The sequence below is a fragment of the Porites lutea genome, chromosome 3 (genome assembly GCF_958299795.1).
Source record: "Porites lutea chromosome 3, jaPorLute2.1, whole genome shotgun sequence".
Classification (NCBI taxonomy): Eukaryota; Metazoa; Cnidaria; class Anthozoa; order Scleractinia; family Poritidae; genus Porites; species Porites lutea.
In genome coordinates this window covers 38,082,400-38,102,025 of record NC_133203.1, presented here as the reverse complement: position 1 = coordinate 38,102,025, position 19,626 = coordinate 38,082,400, and the positions used below count along the sequence as shown (strand labels likewise).

At 40.3% G+C, this 19,626-nt stretch overlaps 1 protein-coding gene and 1 non-coding gene across 4 annotated transcripts; both read right to left on the bottom strand.

Moving 5' to 3' along the window:
* Positions 1–60: 60 nt before the first annotated feature.
* On the bottom strand, positions 61–12,787 carry LOC140931086 (tRNA endonuclease ANKZF1-like). Of its 3 annotated transcripts, XM_073380828.1 has the most exons (15): positions 12,259–12,786; positions 10,751–10,827; positions 10,543–10,642; positions 9,371–9,600; positions 8,348–8,568; positions 8,059–8,107; positions 7,489–7,612; positions 7,158–7,256; positions 6,526–6,825; positions 4,621–5,230; positions 4,007–4,118; positions 3,073–3,171; positions 2,035–2,115; positions 1,314–1,380; positions 61–237 (listed from the first exon to the last, which is right to left on the bottom strand). In XM_073380828.1, the coding sequence occupies exons 1-15, from the start codon at positions 12,452–12,454 to the stop codon at positions 116–118; spliced, it is 2,487 nt and encodes an 828-aa protein (XP_073236929.1). In that variant the 5' UTR covers positions 12,455–12,786; the 3' UTR covers positions 61–115. The 3 variants fall into 3 exon arrangements, 2 of the variants coding, with proteins under 2 accessions (XP_073236929.1, XP_073236930.1); XM_073380829.1 differs by lacking the exon at positions 10,751–10,827 and having other exon boundaries at positions 12,259–12,787; XR_012164923.1 differs by lacking the exon at positions 61–237 and having other exon boundaries at positions 1,308–1,380; positions 3,063–3,171; positions 12,259–12,787.
* Trnas-aga (transfer RNA serine (anticodon AGA)) lies at positions 8,780–8,853 on the bottom strand. The gene has a single exon. It is a non-coding gene; the product is annotated as a tRNA-Ser (tRNA).
* Positions 12,788–19,626: the final 6,839 nt, after the last annotated feature.

Below are 19,626 nucleotides of genomic sequence, written 5' to 3'. Positions count from 1 at the left end.
TACTCGCGCACAAGCAGCAAACTGGTCAAAAGACAAATGAGGCGAACGTCAACATACATATCATTATGGGCTATGGTTTATTGATTTAACTCTATCTGTCTGTCATTAGCCGCTGTCATCTTTGCTGCGCTTCCATGTCAAGTCTGTGAGCCTTCACACAAGCTGTACTGCAGTACTTGTAAGTAAGTCGCTCAAAAGGAACTTGACCAGTCAAACTTGCACTGCACCAGGCACAACTAATCACAGAAAAGAAACATGATCTTTAACACCAGCTAATGAGCTCAAGGGGGCTGATTATCAGAGCCTGGAATTGCAGGTTTTCCCGAGTGGCTCTCTATGCCGTGATCTAGACTCGTTGATTAAACGAAACAAAAATCAACTTTGTGAATACATGAAAGCCGAGTCCGCCCATTTGGCCAGGATCCCGGCTTAACGGGCTGGAAATTTTCCATGTAATCACACTCGCCGGTCCACCCCGGCAAACAAAATCAGCGACCGGACAGTGGGTAACAATGCTCATACGCACTGCTCTCAATCTCTCTGTAAACCTGGCGGCTCCCAATTTCGTTCCAAGAGGCTGAGCTCCTTTTGGTTAGCACCAAGGATCACTGACCACTGGAAGAATCCGAATAAACCCAACTGTGATTGGCCGATAAATCATCATATTCAAATCTCCTTGCAATTCCAAAAACCGTGAGAACGTTGATTTGATTTTGACAGGTCATTTGTGTGCACACAAGCTTATCAGTTTATCTCGATGATTCACGAAACCACGCTACAATGACATTTTGTGAAAAAAATTTCCTTTCTCTTATTTTCGAAAGGCTTCTTTATGCCTTTTATAACGAACGCAGAGCTTCAGTTGCCCGTTCCGCTGGATAAGAGTAACGGAGGCTCTGGGGACGAGACTGGGCGGCTTCGGGGCTGGCTCGCTTCATGTAATACCGGGATAAAAGTCACTTCCGCAAAGCTAACCAGTTCGGCAAACCAGGCCAGCCAGACTTGTGTCGTAATCCGTAATCAGCCCCCGAAACGTTTGATCTAATGACCCCTACCCATTGACTTCGTGGTTGCTAAAGGTCCATTTTAAACGACGAAAACGCATTTCCCGAATTCAATGCTCATAAATTAAATCTGTTTCCGCTCGATACATGGAAAGTTTGATGTTAAAACTCCCTTAAGTTCCCGGATGAACACTCTCACGAGGAATTAAAACGGGCAGTTTTAAGTGAGCAGGTATTTACTCTCCTTAGAGTCAGAGGAGAAACCAGCAATCGTAATGTGAGGAATATACATACTTAAACGTCCTTATCATGTAGTTATCCCTGCTTGCTTGGATGCCTGCTGTTGGGCCAACCTCTTTTCAGCAGCAAGTGCTCTCTTATAACAAAAACACGAAAAAAAAAACTAGTTAGTTATTTTCGTCAGCTTCTTTGCCGGCTAAAAACTCTCTTCTTTTCATTTTTTATCTCTTGGGGGAGAATAGATTAGTTTATATTTAAAGTATCAAGACTTCATGCAACCCTGCGGCAACCTAGAAATAAAATTCTCTGTCGCTCCATTGCCTATGCCAACGATTTAGATTTTTTCTGACGATTTGCAAAATTACCCGACCTTGTAAAACGTTTGATTTTCCCCTACCGCGGTAACTTTGTTTGTTGTTAGACTAAGTTCAAATACACGCAAATAAAACTCGTGTTGACCTCAGTACCTCTGCAATTAGCCTTGCTTTTAAAAAGAGGCAAGTGAACACTCGAAAATGCGCCATTACCCTGACAGCCACAAAATACGCAGAATCAGTCTCAAGTGAGGCATGCAGCCTACAAAAAGCGCGGGAAAATTCACCCGCGTAAGGAACTTATTGATGCTTTTGACTGCGCATTAAAGTAAGGCTATTTTATTAACCCAATCAAATTGTGATTGGACGATGACCTACTTATTTTGCCCGCTAAAGACACCCTACCATTCAGGGATAAATTCATGAATGAGCTTTATAATGACAATAAACCTTTGTTTCATGTTACAGATAATTACCTTCTCGCGTTCACTCAAGGCTTGAAAAGCTTTTTTTTCTCTTTCTTCTTCCTCCTTTTTTCGCTCAAGAGCCTTTTGTTCCTAAGAGAGAAAAACAATGAACGACCAGTTAACCAAGCCACTGATTTCAAGCCTTCAACTAACTGTAATAAATTGTTATTTTATTCCATTGTATTCTTATCAGTTTTTTCACACTATATTTTAGGGCCTGTTTACACAGAGGGGGGGACCCCAGTAAGGTGAGTCAACCCGCCTAGGTGGGGTAACCCGCCCGCCCATATAATCTGTTTTAGTAAAATCCAACTAAGGGTCTATTATCAATGTTGCGTTCTGATTGGTTGAGCTACTACTAGGCCATATGTTATAGCCCACTAGTAGCGAAAAGCGCGGGCTTTTTGGCGGCAAAAAAGATTAAAGTCTAGCTTTAACTAGCTAATAGCCTTTTATTCTCGATATTTTTGACCTACTAGTTGGATTTTACTAAAACAATTATTCCTCTCGCCCTCATGGCCTCTGAGTCAATGGCTATTGACTCAGAGCCCACTGGGACTCGAGGAATAATTGTTAAATATTAATTTGATCACGTTTACGTGATAGGTGGGGTGACTGGCCGCATGTTACCTCACCTACCTGGGTCCCCCACCTCCACGTAAACAGGCCCTAAGATTTGTTCATTATTTTATCATTCACACAGTGAAGACTGCAGTTCAGGCGGTCGAAAGGTTTTATGTAATATTTTTTTAGCTAGAGAATGTTTTTACATTTCAAGACTGTTTAACCCTTTCCCGGCTTCCAGAGTGAATGGTGGAGTCTTGAAAGGTGATTCTAACTTTTGAGTCTGTGATAAAAATGGTGCAGTGTGACTATTTAAATTAAATGCCCGGCTTTACGAGTCATTATTTTCACATGGGACTATTTCCTTTTTTTTTCAGGATTTTACATAATAAAATGAAATTTTGCAGTTTGTCTTATTTTGACTTTGTCAACTTTTAGGAGTGAAATGGTTAACCAACAGATTGTCTGGTTACCATTGTGTACCTTAACCCTCTGTTTCTGAGCTTTCTTTTGAGCTTTTTTCCTTTCAGTGTTTCTCTTGTCTTTTTCATTTTCCATCTCTGGTGTCAGTGCACTTGGAATCTGAAACGAAGAAAGAAATACTTCAGAGTGCCGCGTACACGCTTGAACATTGTAAAGTGCGCAAGAAAGCACTTAAGAAACCTTTGAATGCTAACACAGAACTTCACGCAGCCTTATTAGAAAAAAAAAAAGTAGGAGAACGAAAACAAAGTCAGCCGCGCACATTGATAAGAGTTCCAAGTTCAAGTACACGAAATGTAAGTAAAACAAGGTTTGCTACACGTGTTATATTTTACCCTCACCCCCAGGAAAAAAAAAACAACAAACAAACAAACAAACAAACGTAAATTAAAAGCATTGCCTTCAGTTTCTTTTACGACGACAGTAATACCTAGGACAAAATTGGGGGGAGAGGGCGGGCGAACAAACAAGGTGTATAATGGGAAAAGTGCAAGAGATGAATAGCAACATTTTGGTGATTGGTATGTGAAGTGATTGTTAAAAGGTGATTGTGCGGGCGCATGATTAACTGCGTTATCTATTACAAAACCGTAAAATTCCGAAAATAAGCCCCTCCATTTATAAGCACCTCCAAATATAAGGCCCCCAAACTCATAACGCAAAAAACCCTCCGCTAAGTTGCCCCCTCAAATATAAGACCCCCGGGGGGCTTGTACTTGGAAATTGCCCTCAAATACAAAGTAAAAAAAAGAAAAAACGGTAAATTTCCTTCCAACTATAAGCCTAGCCCAATCGATTTTGAAACGCAAATTTGCCTTCGTAGATAACCCCCTCCAAAAATAAGCCCCTCAAAAAGGGCCTTGCAAAACTATAAGCCACGAGGCTTATTTTCGGAATTTTACGGTATTCATTTACATTCTTGACGCCCCCTTACCTGTGCTTTAGCGTAATCGTACCGATCTGGAAAAGCAGCCATAAACCGACGAAATTCATTTCTTGTTTCCTTGCTACCAGCAACAACGAAGGGTGGTCTTCCTCTACCATCTCTACAGAGTGAAAAAGCAAATGAAAGATGATTCCTACTCAACATGGGTATGACAGCAAAAGTAAAGGTAATTTCCGAATACAGCTATTTCGCGAAAGGTTGTCGAGAAAAATGTGCACGCGACAATCCCGACAGGAAATGCGGAATATGATCAATATACTGTTCCTCACACTGCACCTGTCGAACTAGTCTCCTTCGCAGCCGTTATTAGGGTCGTCACTCGTCACGCAACGCTCCACCCCACTAAGTGGGGAGGAGCGTTGCGTGACGAGTGACGACCCTAATAACGGCTGCGAAGGAGACTACTGTCGAACCTACTTTTTTTGCTTCCCTTAAATACTCGCAGACATACATCTATGGCCTCTCATGCCATTCTTTCAAATTTCTTTGAAGAACAGTGAACTAAAAACCACCCACAATACCCTTCGGGATTGTCGCGTACATTTTTTCCGACAACTTTTCTCGAAATAGCTGTACATTTTCGATGCGAATGCAAAACTTACTTCACTGCAGGGTTGGCGCCGAACTCCAGTAACGATAATACGATGTCCGTGCGTGAAGAACGTGATGCCACGTGAAGAAGCGTTTCCCCACCTTCACCAAAGCATCCATTTATAACGTCTAATAACCTTTTGGAAGACATGTCGCAAGCACTTCCTTCTTGGCCTGCTCCACTTGTTTCTTCAACCCGCGTTTTACTTTGACAAAGTGAAATCGAACTTGTTATTGTGTCCTCTTCTCCGCTCCGAACCAGTCCCTTCAATTCGTGTATTTTCAAGTCTGTGTATTCATTACTGTCAGATTCCTTATCGCACTGTTTAACACTGCCATCGAATTGGCAGGATTCACTACCTTGAACTTGTAAACTACGATCAAAGTCTTTACCTGTCCCTTTAACCTTCCGATCATTTTCAAAGTCACTCTCTTGTAGCTCGTTTATGCCGGAATTACCATAGTTTAAATTTCCATCTGCTTTAATTGGAACTCCTTCACAAGTTAAATCCTTTTGTCCAGTGCTATCAACACTGTTCCTCAGAATAGAAGATATTACTTGTGTGTTGCCAGACACAACTGCACAGTACAACCGATTCCACAGATGTTGCTCGGGAGTGACTAAAAAATAAGGAATTAAATATGCGCATTACTATAGACCCTCAAAAGTCGTGCGTTTAGCGGGATTAAAATACAATGAAAATACAGTGCAGTCTGAAATTTCGCCTGCGTAGCTGGCGGGATTATTGTGCCCGGGGTTGCTCCCAATCCTCACGCGGCTCCGCCGCCAAAAAAGTACAGCCTTCGCCTCCTTATCCCGCTAGCTACGCAGGCTATCTAAAATTGCGAAGGAATAACAGCCGGTTATAACGAGAGAAAGACGGTTTGCAGTAAGTGTCTATAGGCCTTTTTCAAAAATATCATAATACTCTTTGTTGTCCCTCCAAAATTTTGCACAAGCTTTGTTTTCAATTTCTCTTGGGATTTGCCATCGCCCCAAGAGAAATTGACGCAAAGTTTTGGAGAGACAACAAAGAATATTTTGGTATTCTTGTAAAAGGTCTATACCACTGTATATTGCAAACACAGGATGGACGAAGGGGGTTATCACTTTGGAGCATTTCATATAGAGAAGTCCAAAGGAATTCACGCTAAAGCTGTCATGTGCGCGCTACAGTTCTTAAAATGAAGGTGCTAAAAGGCGATAGAGGAAGAAAACGACTGCTGTTGAGAAGGGTTTCTTCCACAGAAACTAAATTATCAAATGGCGAACAAATCGCCCCGAATTACAAATGATTTATTTGTGTTTTTCATTGACTAAATCAATGTAAGAAGGACAGTCGTCTCATAATCTCGCCACTGCCTGACTGCGAATAAACCGGATACAAAGCCAAAACGTACCGTCCTGACCCCGGTTGTTGAAACGCTGGATAGCGCTCAGTATCCACCGGATAAATCACTGTCAAGGGGATAAGTACTAGGGAGACCAATTGCCGACTCCACTTGTTCGAAAGGTGGATAACGCCAACCACTGAATAGCGCAACTGTTTTCCTAATACATTCGCAGGGCTGTCATTAAGGGCCGGGGGCCGCGGGCCGGGGATTTTCTCGGTTACTATGAATATGACCCCCGTCTACTTTTCAGTGTAGGAAAACAGAAGAAAAATAGAACCAAACAAAATCCCTAGTTGCTGGATTTCTCGCCTACTTGTACATCATTAGCCCAGCAACTTGAAATTTTAATGACAACCCTGAGTTATCCGCTAGATAGAGATTATCTGATGGACTGCGCTATCCAACGTTTGAACAACCCGGGCCCGCGGGTCCATGGCGTTATCCACCTTACGAACAATTGAGTGCAGGTACCTCTATAACAAGATGCAGATAAATGGGTCAATCTAACTTGTTACAGGTACCTTCATCTTCTTCATCCAGCTGTGAATCAGCAGCTTTTTTACTTTTAGCTTTCTTCCTTTTTGTTTTCTTGGAAGCTTCTTGAGGTCTGGCAGCGGTTACCGTCGCGGCTTGATCAGCGTGGTCTTCAACACTGCTTTCTTGAGTATCAAGTTTCCCTTGCTCTTTGACGCTGTTTTCATTCGCTTGAGTTCCCTCCCATGAGAGAATTTTGTCCTCTGCAAATGTTGGCGTATTCTCTACAGGCTTTTCTTGTGTCAACTGTGTAAGAAGACTTTGCACATCTACATCGGTATTCTTTCCTAAACCAGACATGACAAGAAAATTTACTGTCTTTCTGCAATGGTTTGATAACAGCAACTTTTTCCTTAGCAAGGTTAGCAAGATAGACTAAACTTGGTTTCAAGCGACGCGCTACTGCCGTGCCGAACTCAATTAATAAATTATAAATACATAAGAATACATTGAAAGTTTGCTAAACCTTTTCTTTATTTTTGTGTTTTGTTTTCGGCAACAGCCGTTCTATTCGACTGAATTAAATTCGACTTCTGAAACCAAGACGTGCTAGTGTCGTGCTACAGTCGAGCCAGCTTAGCATGGCAGTAGCGCGACGTTTGAAACAGGCCTAACTTACCCAGTAACTGTACACTAGATAACTCCTGATGAACACGTTTGACTTCCTTGAATGTCGGTCTTCTGGTGGGAAAAGGTATGGTTCTGATGCGCTCATCATCTGAAAAGGTAAAACGAAAGGTTAGCTACAAACCCACGAGCAGTAAAGCTCCCGCTTGTAAGATTCTAGACGATGATGGCAAGTAAACTTTAGCAGGGACTGATAATTTTTATCGGGACTAATTGCCTCGAGTCGGACGACCACTGCTGTCCTTTCCGCTATTTTAAAACGTTCTATTATAGCTATCTTTGCAACGCAATTTTTTAGCAAACTACCGAAACACTTTTCCTACCTTTTTTAAACGGTGGCTTTTTTCCTCCAAAAAACATGGACTTGTTATATGCAGGAGTCCTGAGGAATATTCTGTCGCAGTGTTCCACGTGCTGAGACCACGCCTCAAGGAGATCTTGCACTTCCTGCGGCAGCAAAACAATTACACTGGTCATTATAGTAATTCTCTTTACTGTCATTTCCGCCTTTCCATGAATGTTCTTAAAATTTCTTGCACATTATGGACGTCCTTATTATAGATATAGATATTAATTTCCTGACTTTACAGTCTTCTCCACATTTATACCAGAACCAAGGACCTAGTCATGCTCCAAAGCGTCACTACCAAGAACTAGTGATAACTCTTCTTTGGCATTTATCGACATTCAACGTTGTTTGATCTGTACTGCACTTAAGTCGATTCATAATGGTGTTTACAAATCGACTGGAGTAGACAGCTGGTATTAGTGGTGTCTGTCCTTAACAGCAAACACACATTTTACAGACTTATTGATTGACTTGAGGGTTAATTAACATCCTTTAGTATCGTCATTAAAAACACGGCAGTTGGCTTCAAAACAGCCAAACCAACCTGCACAAGGGCAGCTTCATTGTATCGCCTTAGACTTGCTCCGGCAGATCTATGGGTTTAAAAGAAGCTTCACGATTAGGCTTGGCTAATCATCAATCAGACCAAGCAACGATAACCAAGCAACGATAATACTAATACGAGACAATAAAATGGTAATACAGATTACCAAAATTTGAGGTTAAATGTGACCGAAAATGCATTGATAGCTTTAAAGCTATTCTTCATCTGTCCTTAACCTTTTCATTAGTAGAACAGTAGTGTTATTGTAGTGAAAAACCTTATCACTTACTTAGGCTGTTTTCCTCCCTGTTGGGAATCCCTGGCACCTTGAGCAGTGCCTCGCTTTGCTCTGACTGTATAGCGATGAAATGTCTTGTGTGTTAAAACATCTTTTCCCCTGAACACTGCCCCGGCAAAGTGGCCTCCTGCCGTCATTAATATCATCCAGTAGTCCTTCTTTGGCAAACTGGTCAGTAGTGATAGCGTTGAATCTAACGTAACTGGGATGTTCTGTGAGAAAAAAAAAAAGGAGGATAAACATAGAGTCTGAAGTAAAAAATGTAACTGCCATCACCCAGGTGCAGACCTCACCAGTTTCCGCCGTTTTACAGAAATCGGTCAGATTTTCAGAGGAAATTTATTTATGCCACTGATATTAATATTTAAAGGAAATAAAGGGAGATGTAAAGAATCAACCATAAGAGGACACAGAAAAAATCTGAGCCCCAGATGGGATTCGAACCCACGACCCTCCGTGTTCTAGATCGGATGCTCTAACCTCTGAGCTACTGAGGACTCATTGGCGAGCAAGGGTCATTTTTGTGGGTTGGACATGCGAACTGCATCTCGCAGTCACACAGTCCATCACAAGCAACACATTAAGGCTTAACTGTATCACACAGTCACATTAATAGTAAGAAATGTCTCACTCATGAAGGAGCCTCCAACCAACCAACCTATGCCACTGATTTTAATATTTATTAATATTTAAAATATTTAATATTTTGCTTGTGATGGACTGTGTGACTGCGAGATTAAATTTATTTATAATAATAAAAAACACTTTCTAAGTTTAAATCTGGCTAATATCCTGTCTGAATGACTAGCAAACTAAGGGAAAGGGACTTTAAGGAGTTGAAATCCTGCCCCCAAATCCCCCTTGAAGCTTGTGCTTTTGGCACTGGTTTAGGAAATCAGTCAGTATCCTAGACCCGCGCCGGTCATCATTGACATCATCATCATCATTATTATCATGACCATCATCATCATCATCATCATCATCATCATCATCATCATCATCATAAAAACTTACCTTCACAGAATACAACACAGTGCGATAAACAGACAAAACATCTCCATCTTCATTAACAAAAAACACCTTGGGTTTTTTCCTTTCTCCAATAACAGCCAATTTGATGTCATCTCTTCCCTCAAATTGACAATCATTGATTGGAGACAAGGTGCACTGTGCTGCAGACTCCATACTCAGGTCTCCATCGCTGTCTGTGTCACTGTCTGAACCTGAGATGCTAGATAGTTCCCCTGTGAAAAAAAGAGAAAGAAGTGAGGTGTTTCATCATCATTCGAGGTGCAGATCAATGGTACAGCTGTAGATAAAAGGTCTGGAAGTCTGATGTTTTTTCGGCAAAAGGGAGAGTCCCTTTAAAATAATTATAATGATGGGGGTTCATTTCAAAGAGTTTTGAAAACACCTCGTCTAAAAAGCATAAGAGTCCCTTCACGTTGTCGTGGCTTGTGGGGTAACAACAATCAGTTGAGTACAAAATAATTCCCCAATTTTTTTTATCCTGATGGTGCAGCTTAAAGATCCTCTAAATGTATCACTGAAACTCCTCATGATAGCGATGGAAGTCATACTCAAAGAGATTTTAAGTGACATCAAACCAAGGGCATGTTCCCAGGGGATGATATGGATCAGGATTTATGATCGACAATGACCTCAGATGGTGGTATTCATTCCTTTTCCAGATAGAGTTTAGCAGTCTTTTGATACAACAAGATTTGAGTGATCTTGGATCATAAATCCTGTTTCAGATCATCTCAAAGGAACACAGTGCAAATACGTTACACAATAGAAAATATGGCAAGCAACTATTTTCTATAGAGCAGTCCCTCTAAGGATTTTGGGTGAATACAGTAAGAATAAGGCATGTCACACTTTAACTACAATCCTCAACACAAAATAGGAAAGGGCTTTCTTCAACCTTGTACTCTTTCAAAGGGCACAGTCAAGGCAGTGCCGTAAGAAAATTTGAAGGGACCCCAGTACTTTAAACCTGAAAAATCTGGGGTGCCTAGCAAATGACTTGTTTTCAAAAAAAGATTTTCTAGTTGCCCGGGTGCAAAAGTTGGGCACCAGGGTCCACCGGGTTAACCACTATAGGGCACAGCCACTATACCAACAGAGCTCACAAGGAAGTGTTTGTTCATTCTGATAATCATCACAGAGTATAATTATGGTACCTGAAATTGTTTCCTCAAATGCATCCTCTGATAGTATAGGTTTGTCCATCAGCTTCTGTTTCAAGTTGAACCTGTGCCAGTCCAGCTTAAAATGTTCTCTCTGCCAATGGAAACACAAAATGTATGGGCCATATATTTTACAGTATATGTCCATATAAAATCACTTTTCTACCAAAAATGATCACTTTCAAGTATTTTGCAGAATTACCTGAGTTTCCACAGAATCAAAGATAACTTGACAAACTGAGCAGCTTGTCCCAGACTTTTCAGCAATTTCAGGTGGAGCTGTATGAATTAATTAAATAATCAAATTAACAGCCCTGAAAAACAGAGGAAAAACTGCATATTCTATCCAGATGGCACAGTTTGGACATAACATGTCATGATACTACAAATTAAATTTAAAGTTATAAACCCCACCCTCTGGCCACTCTGACAGTCATCTACAACAACCTCCAACCAAAGAATTCAATAAAAAATAGGCCTAACACCCGGGGGGTACTCCCATACATTACCTATACGGGTATGTGCCGCCCAAAGGGGTCGTGATTTTGAAGCTCCTGGTTTAGAACGGGGTATCCATTTCAGACGCGGTTTCTAGAACGGGGTATAATATTTCCAACGCACGAAAACTCTCCACTTTTGTAAGCAGCCGTTTGAAAGCATTCAGGGACAGATTGCTTTTAAAAATACGGTTCAGTGCATTAACAAGCAAACCGTTGTACTCTTGTTGCACCCTAGAACGGAGTATAAAAAATTGGCCCATTTCTAGAACGGGGTGTTAGTTTTAGGGCGTATTCTAGAACGGGGTATAAAAAATTGGCCTATTTCTCGAACGGGGTATCAATTTTAGGGGAAATTTTTTCTAGAACGGGGTGCCAATTTGGAGTCCGGACGGCACATACCCACCCAAAAAATACCCAAGTGCCCCCCCCCCCCCCCCCCCCCCCCGGGGCCTAATATAACAAAAAGTAAAATTTGATATATTTTTTTTATCTATTTTCTAATTTTCTATCTCTTGTAATCTCTATCAGGGCAAACAATGTTACTTAGAAAGTCTAAATCATGGATTTTTTAGTTATAGTGGCTTTACAATGTATTGTGCCTCTGCACCCTTTTGCATTCTAAATAGACTGCGGTGTACATGGAAATTACTTACCAATATAATGGAACTAATGATGTGTACCCTTGGGATGATCCAGACCAGGATTAGTGATCCGAAATCACTTGGATCAATTTGTGGCATTAAATAAGTGAACTGATTAGTCTTTGCAAAGAGTGTTTTCATCCATTCTTTTGATACTTTGTGATCCGGGTGATCAATTGGATCGCTGATCCTGATCCAGATCATCCCACGCACCCTTAAAGTGGGAACTCATGACCCAATCTGAGTTAATATTATTTAATATTATTATTAAATTATTACAACCTTGTAGGCTTGACAAGACTTAAATTAATCCATCCTAAAAAATATTCTAAGATCATGGACTCCACTGACTAATATCTAAACATATCATCTTATGTTGTCTTTATAGTCTATAAGGGCTGTACAGTGTAGGCACAACCAGGTTTGACCTTCAAGAGAGGGCTAATAAGTCAGGCAGGCAGGCAGGTTTTAGAGTGGAAGTACTGTACACTGTATTCAACTCTAACCTTGATTAAGATTACACCCATTATTACTTTAAATAAAGATGAATTAGTCAGAGCTAACAATACCATTTTGTTGAGGGTATTCTTTTTCGCACGGCATCTTCTCGTTGTCTCCGTTTTCAGTATTTCCAGCAACTCGAAGTCCTTTTAACAACTCCATCAATTCTTGATCAAACAGCGAAAGGCCAGCGGCCGATCTTGAACTCGTCGTAGCGGTAGCCATTTTTCGGCAGTGATCTTTCTCTACCATTCTTCTTGTCATTAACTGATATTTTAGGATTCACTTGTCTCTATTATATTGTATTTTTGACGAATTGCACCATCAATATGTGACCGCGCGAAATAAAAAATATCCGCGAAGAGCTATTTTGGTCTTACACGTAAGCTTAAATGCTTTTCCTCCCCTCTGTTTTTACTTAATCTTCTTTCATTATCCGCTGGTACCGAACTTATCCTGACATATCTGACCAAAACATAGTCCATGTTTTTTTGGCATTTTCTCCAAAAATCTCACGAAAAAATTTGTCAACATCAACAGATGACCCCATGAAGCTGGTGAAGCCATCTTGAAAAATTGTGGTTTCAGTAGTTCCCATGCCTAACCGCGCTCGAAGGTCACCCAGGCTCTTGCCCAGGCTCCAACCCAGGCTCTGTGATATTCCAGTAAAACTGTGACAGGTAGGGCAAGCTCGAAATATGAGCATCGGCGAACATCGCCATAGTTGCCTAACATTCGAAATATAAGGATTTGTATGGGGAAAAAAACCTATCGTTTCTGTAACCTACGAAAATAAAAGGATTTCAATAAAAAACAGCTTACCTTATTTATTATATTAAATTGTGTGTTACGTCTCCCCTGTGTGGTCCACGGGCCGATTTATGGCCGCTTCATGGGTTTTTATGTAAACGATTTTCTCTACATATAAACGTTTACCAACCTTTATATTCAAATGTTACGCAACCATGCCGATGTTCGCCGATGCTCAAATTTCGAGCTTGGGTTACCTGTGGTAAAATTACAGACTTTGTATGGGGTAAACTTAAGAACAACCCCTTATGGGTTTCTGGTAAAATACGATGCTAAAATTTATAGGAAATACTTAATAAAGGTCAATGAAACTTACTCTCCGAATTCTCGTGATAATTTTCTCAAATTCAGCCTCCATAAAATACAATATACATGGTAGGATGCACGAGATGGCATCTCCGCAGCTATGCTCCCTTTCCAACACAACGTTTTTCACAAATGATAAATAAACGTGCTAGGATCGAAGAAATAGGATAGCATCAAATAGAGAAGCCAATGAAGCTTTCCCAGCTGGAGAAACGAATCGAGCAGACTTTGACAAACTCGAAGGAAATAATCCAAAAAGGCCGAAAGTGGCCGAGCCAGATCAAAGCTCGGCTAAGCAAATGAGAAAATACATATAAAAAAAAAGAAGCAAGCCTGATTTTGCAGTTGGGAATAATATATATATATGTTTTTACCAATATTTCGGAGGGCTAAAAATAGAATAAATAAATAATGGCAAATAGAAGAAATAAAGACTGTATTACATTTCATCTTTCTTATTCATACCTAACGGTTCCAGAATACAGTCTTTATTTCTCACAGTCTATTTGTTATCATTTATTTATTCTATTTTTAAATTTCTAATTTCCTTCCGATCACTACTTCAACTGTTTCTGTTTTCAACGTCCACTCCATCCTCATTTAAATTTTCACATGTTATTATAGTATCATATTGCACGCTATTCTTTATTTCAAATTGTAACGTCTTAGCTTAACCTCTTCATTCAGTATGCAAGACCCTGAAGAAGGAAGGCCGTGCCTTCCGAAATATTGGTGAAAATATATTATATATTCCCGACTGTAAAATCAGCCTTGCTTCTTTTGTTTTACATTTTCACTTATTGCTGAGTAGATCCTTCATTAGGATCCGGTCCTTCATTTTTGTAAGCTGTTCCTTGCTTCACAATTAAATTCAAGCAAATGAGGCCTGGGCACTGTACAAATCCAACCTCGTCCCTAGGGAAAATCCCAGGGGACGAGGTTGTGTACAAATCAAATCCATCCCGGGTCTCCTGCTGGGGTGACCTTTCTAGGCCGATACATAGATTTCCCAAAGTTAGCCTCCCCTGTTGGAAATACATTTGCTCGAAAGCTATTGTTAACTTGAGCCAATCTTAGTCGGTAGAGCGCTTGACTCTACTGAGAGAGGAGCTCGAGGTTCGGGTTCGATTTGCGATTCGATCCTCGGTGTCTTAAAAAACGCTGAGCAGGCCTGAGACTACTCAGAGTTTTTGATAAATCAACCCTTTGCCATAGTGCCAGCCCTGCATTCAGTTTTGTTTTAAGGTACTCCCTTTGCACCGGGTGCAAGCTACTAGACCTTCGCGTGGCTCGGATGATAACGCAAACTGGCTGTCCCGTCTCAAGTCGGAGACATAAAACTAGTGCCCCCAATTAGTACTTTCGTGCCAAATACATTGACGCTCCAATAAAATTTAAAAGATCATTTTTTTAAAAAATGCGAGTTGCCAGGACGTGAAAATGGCGGGAAAGCGAAAAATTGTCGAGTCCTACGTCGAGCCCTGGCTCGAGTCATCCTCAAGCGAACTGTTTTCGTGTTTACCGAAAGTTGATCACGTGATCAACTACTAATGCAAAAGACCTATTATGGCACTTAAGGTTACTATCGCTACCCTCTCGGCTATCTTACCATTCAGGCTGTTAAGCCATATATAGTTTCAATTTTCTCTAGTAAATAAGTGTAGATCGCTGTTTTCATTTTTGACTTTCATTAGGTAAACGAAACACCCTGATAAATAAACAAAAAATAACTATATAATACCTTCTACGATCTTGGTCAAGAAAAGAAAGCTTAAAAAAATAGAATGAAATAACCGCTGAATACCGGTGTATCTTCTAAATGTTTTTTGAAATCTTCATAGTGGTTTCAAATTAACAGGTGGATGTTGAGAATATCTGAAAAAAAAACATGGTTCTCTATTGAAAAGCAAGTCAAGTTTATTTAATAGACACGCAGGCTCCCAAAATTAATATAGTGTATAATATACCGCAGATAGCGACAGCATTAATTTGATCATCATAAACCTGGCTAAAAGAAAATTATTCTATAGAAACAGTGGGCCGGTGTACTTTAACAAAGCAGTTAACACGACTAATGGCAAACTTAACTGAATATAAAAACAGCACAAGCTCGACTGAAGTAACAGCATCATGGAATGCTTATTCAACAAGCATGGCAGTTCTTGCAGGTCTCAATATTTTTCTCGCCATCACCGCATCTCTTGGCAACGCTCTGATCCTGATTGCTCTTCATAAAGTGACGTCTGTTTATCCACCAACAAAACTGTTATTTCGATGCCTGGCAGTCACCGATCTATTAGTTGGTCTCCACACTCAACCTATTTACGTAAAGACTCTTATTTCTTCAATAACAAAGAGCCGCGCGGATCGCATTGTTGCCCTTGAGCAATATCGAGGGTTTTGGAGTGGTTTGTTGCCTCTAGTATCGGTTCTCACATTGTCCGCTATAAGTGTGGACAGACTTCTTGCCCTATCATTAGGGCTGAGATATAGACACACTGTAACCTTAAGGCGCGTTTGGGGGGTCATAGTCGGTGTGTGGTTTCTAAGTGCCCTAACTTACACAGCGGTTATATTCTTTGTTAATAAGATAGCATATTTCTTTACTAGAGGGACCTTCATTTTCTTAGTGATAATTTCTGTGGTTATTTCAGCGTTCTCTTACATAAAAATCTTTGTCTCTCTTCGTCGTCAGCAAGCTCAAATTCAACAAGAACAACCATACGGAGCACGCCAGAATCAACTAATTATAGCGCGATACAAGAAGACGGTGTACGCCATAGCATGGGTGCAGTTTGCTTTACTTATTTGCTATGCTCCATACGGCATTGCATTGTTAATAGGTCTGGCTATTAACATACCCCATTCTTCCACCGAAATGGAAGTCGCTTGGCGAGCATTATTAACTCTCCTATTTTCGAACTCTTCTTTCAACCCAGTACTTTATTGTTGGAAGATTAGAGATGTGCGACAAGAAGTGAAGAACATTTCCCACAAAGTTTGCTGTTGCTCTTATTAAAAGTTTAGGGTTACGAGGCTGTTATCCTCTTCGGTCTGTATAATTCTTTGCATCATACTCATTCTCATTGAATAATTGTTGAATATTTTACCGTGATCATTCAATAATTGTAAAACATTTTACCGTGATCATAATTACCCCCAATAAAGTAGTAGTCATTCAGGAGCTCCTCAGAGCTAATGTAGCTTAATGTATTCATTGAATTGCTCAGCCATTTATTACAACAAAGGAAGTTGTATAGTAACTCAAAACGTCACACCTCTTTTAGGGTGCATGTTTTTAGACCAATGACTATTTCAAAAGTGCTTGAAAACAGTACAAACGCGACTGGATCGAATAAACACGGAATCTCTTTTAATAAATAAAGGTTTTTGTCATGATTTTTCAACACTGAAAACGTGACTTCCTTTTCAGCTTAGAGGAAGACCTAATTATTATCTAATTTCAAGTCACTGTTTATACTGCCCTGAGTTGTTTTTTTTAAACACTGACCCGGTCTGAACAAAAAACTTTATCACGATCATATTCAACTTAACAAAACTGCGTTCTTGGCTAACCCTGATTACACACTGTTTTGTGAAACTATATTCCGATAGGAATGAAATTTGACATTTCAGTCAGAATCATTTGTATGGTAAAGAATCGTATTGCAACTGAGAGGAAAAATTATAGATTTGTTTTTTGATGTTTTGCGAATCCTCAGACAGCTTCTGCATAAGAGGGCCAATATGGTAAAAGACGTTTCTCCGAAGAAAACGAGTATAACTGCTCTAAAACCCTCTTTAACAAACACCGGATCACAGAGCAGGCAATTGCAACCAATTAATAGTTTTTATCAATGTAAATTTTTCCAAACCTATTCAAAAGACTCTAGACGAGGGATGAATTTGTTTGACTTTTTAGTCTATGGACTAGCTTTTTGGTCTGTGGCAAATACATGACTAAATTATATCAATTCATATCAATTTCATATTTGCTCTTTCAAACCGTAGTTTGCACCCAACTTATTTTATAATTTATTCACAAAGAGAAATGCATACATTCATTCCGATGAATAAAATCCAGGCAGATACACGTGTTTGGTAGTGAAATTGTATGCCATGTTTAAAACAGAAGACCCTGAGAATCTAGCCTGTTCACAGATCCTCTATTTCAGTCTTCAAAGTCCGTCGAGCCGCGTGATATAAACCGCTGAGGATTTATTGACCGCCAGCGCAAGAGGGTAGGGTAGGGGAAGAAATTTTTCTTTCTCGCGCTCCGCGCTCGGCCTCGCTCGCTTCGCTCCCGTTCGCCGATGTTTTTGAAAAGAACTAAAAGAAAAATAGATCAACGGCTGTGTACAGATAATTAAATAATCACTCTCTCCTCCGCAGAGGCTCCCGCTGGGTATCCCAATAAAAAGCACTAATCTACAAATAGAAAGCGCACGGGGGACGATGGGAGAACAGCACGTTAAATGACAGAGACCTCTTCTCTCTTTCCCCATCCCATCGTGCCCCGCGTGCTCTATATTTCTTTCTCCCCAGCCCCCCTACGACACAAAGAGGCCTCTGCGGAGGACAGAGGTTGATCACTATGAACCGCAAACAAAGGATAAACGTTTCAAGCCATTGAAAATTGTCTTAATATCAGAAAATCAATAAAGCAGTCCTGGAAAAAATATAAGCAAAAATATTTTGATAAAATAACTGTAATAGCAACGGATTATTATTGGCATTAACGAAGCGAAAGTTGGCTTCCTTGCGTGCAGACACAGACACAGTTATCAGTAATTCAAGCCATTCAATATCACCTGTCCATATCTACCCATATCGTTTATACACGACAGTATTTATCAACCCAATAAGTTGGCTGTCATTTCGTAGTTTTATATTAAATTCGGGCTGGGGGTTCGTGCATTGAATTTCAAATTACACACAATTTTTCAAACAAAGAAAGTTTTCTTACAAATCCAACAGTCGGTGCGCATACTGAGCTCCTTAGGGACGGACCATTAGAAAAGTTATGGAGGGGGAGGGGAATTTTTGAGCCGCAGGAATTTTTTTTCGTTATCAAATTCCTTGTATGAATTTTTTTTAGGCCGTAGCATGAATATTTTTTAGGGTTAATTGGCGTGCATGAATTTTTTTTCATTCAATTTTGCCTTGCGCGAATATTTTTTTTGTACTTCGCCCCCCCCCCCCCCCCCCCCCTATAAGTTTTCTAATGGTCCGTCCCTTAGGTTTGGCTTCTAGCACCAAGAAAAATCAGCAAGATAACATTTCGGTTCAAAGAGGACGAGACGTTTACCTTTCAGACGGGCAAAGACACCAAAAATGCGAAAAAGTTATAAGTCACCCCTATTTGATGGTACAAAGGCTTTCAGGAAGTGAAAAAAAAAAACATTATTTCTTTTCCATAATTCATCTATACGCACGGGCGTAAAGTATGTGCGAATATGGCAGCTAGAATAACGCTCCTGAGGAAGACTGGTTGTAGTAAAATCATGCAGTCCTTTTTAATTAAGAATTGCATTTTTTGTTACAATATCCTTTTCCTCATAACACGAGTTTATTAAACGTGACAGTTGTCAAGCTCAACTCAGAACAATTAAAAACAACCTGTTACGGTTGTCATACTCTGTTTACTTAGGAACTGTTTCTACTGACTTGCAGTTCCTGTGTGTTGCTTCCCGAAGCAGTTTCAGAAGGAATTCTCTTCGTATATTGAACATATCAGTAGTTTCTTTAAAACAAATTAATGTACTGATTAAGACATGGCAAACTCAACTGAATATGAAAACAGCACAACTGCGACTCAAGTAACATCATGGAATGCTCTTTCAACAAGCAGCGCCATTATTGCAGGCATCAATATTTTTCTCGCCATCACCGCATCTCTTGGCAACACTTTGATCCTGATTGCTCTTCATAAAGTGACGTCCGTTTATCCACCAACAAAACTGTTATTTCGATGCCTGGCAGTCACCGATCTTTTAGTTGGACTTATCTCTCAACCACTATACGTAACTGTTCTCTTTCCTTGGTTCACAACTTGGAATGTGATTGTCGCAATTACGCGTGCAGACGAGTTTTTCTTTTCCCTGCTCCCGGTAGTATCACTCCTTACATCAGCCGCCATCAGTCTGGACAGACTTCTTGCCCTGTTGTTAGGGCTGAGATATAGACACACTGTAACATTAAGGCGAGTTTGGGTGTTTATAGTTTGTTTTTGGTTAATTAGTGCCCTTCAAGCTACAGGTAGTGTATTCTTTGAATATCCAAAACTACCTGAAATTGCCTTTTGGATATTCTGTGCGCTA

What these genes read in the sequence shown, in the direction of transcription:
- LOC140931086 (XM_073380828.1), bottom strand. Translation starts at nt 12,454, where the DNA reads ATGACAAGAAGAATGGTAGAGAAAGATCACTGCCGAAAAATGGCTACC. An exon ending in TTGATTCTGTGGAAACTCAG is followed by an intron (nt 10,643 to 10,750) that starts GTAATTCTGCAA and finishes TTCCATTGGCAG; the next exon opens with AGAGAACATTTTAAGCTGGA. An exon ending in GCTGGATGAAGAAGATGAAG is followed by an intron (nt 5,231 to 6,525) that starts GTACCTGTAACA and finishes CTTATTTTTTAG; the next exon opens with TCACTCCCGAGCAACATCTG.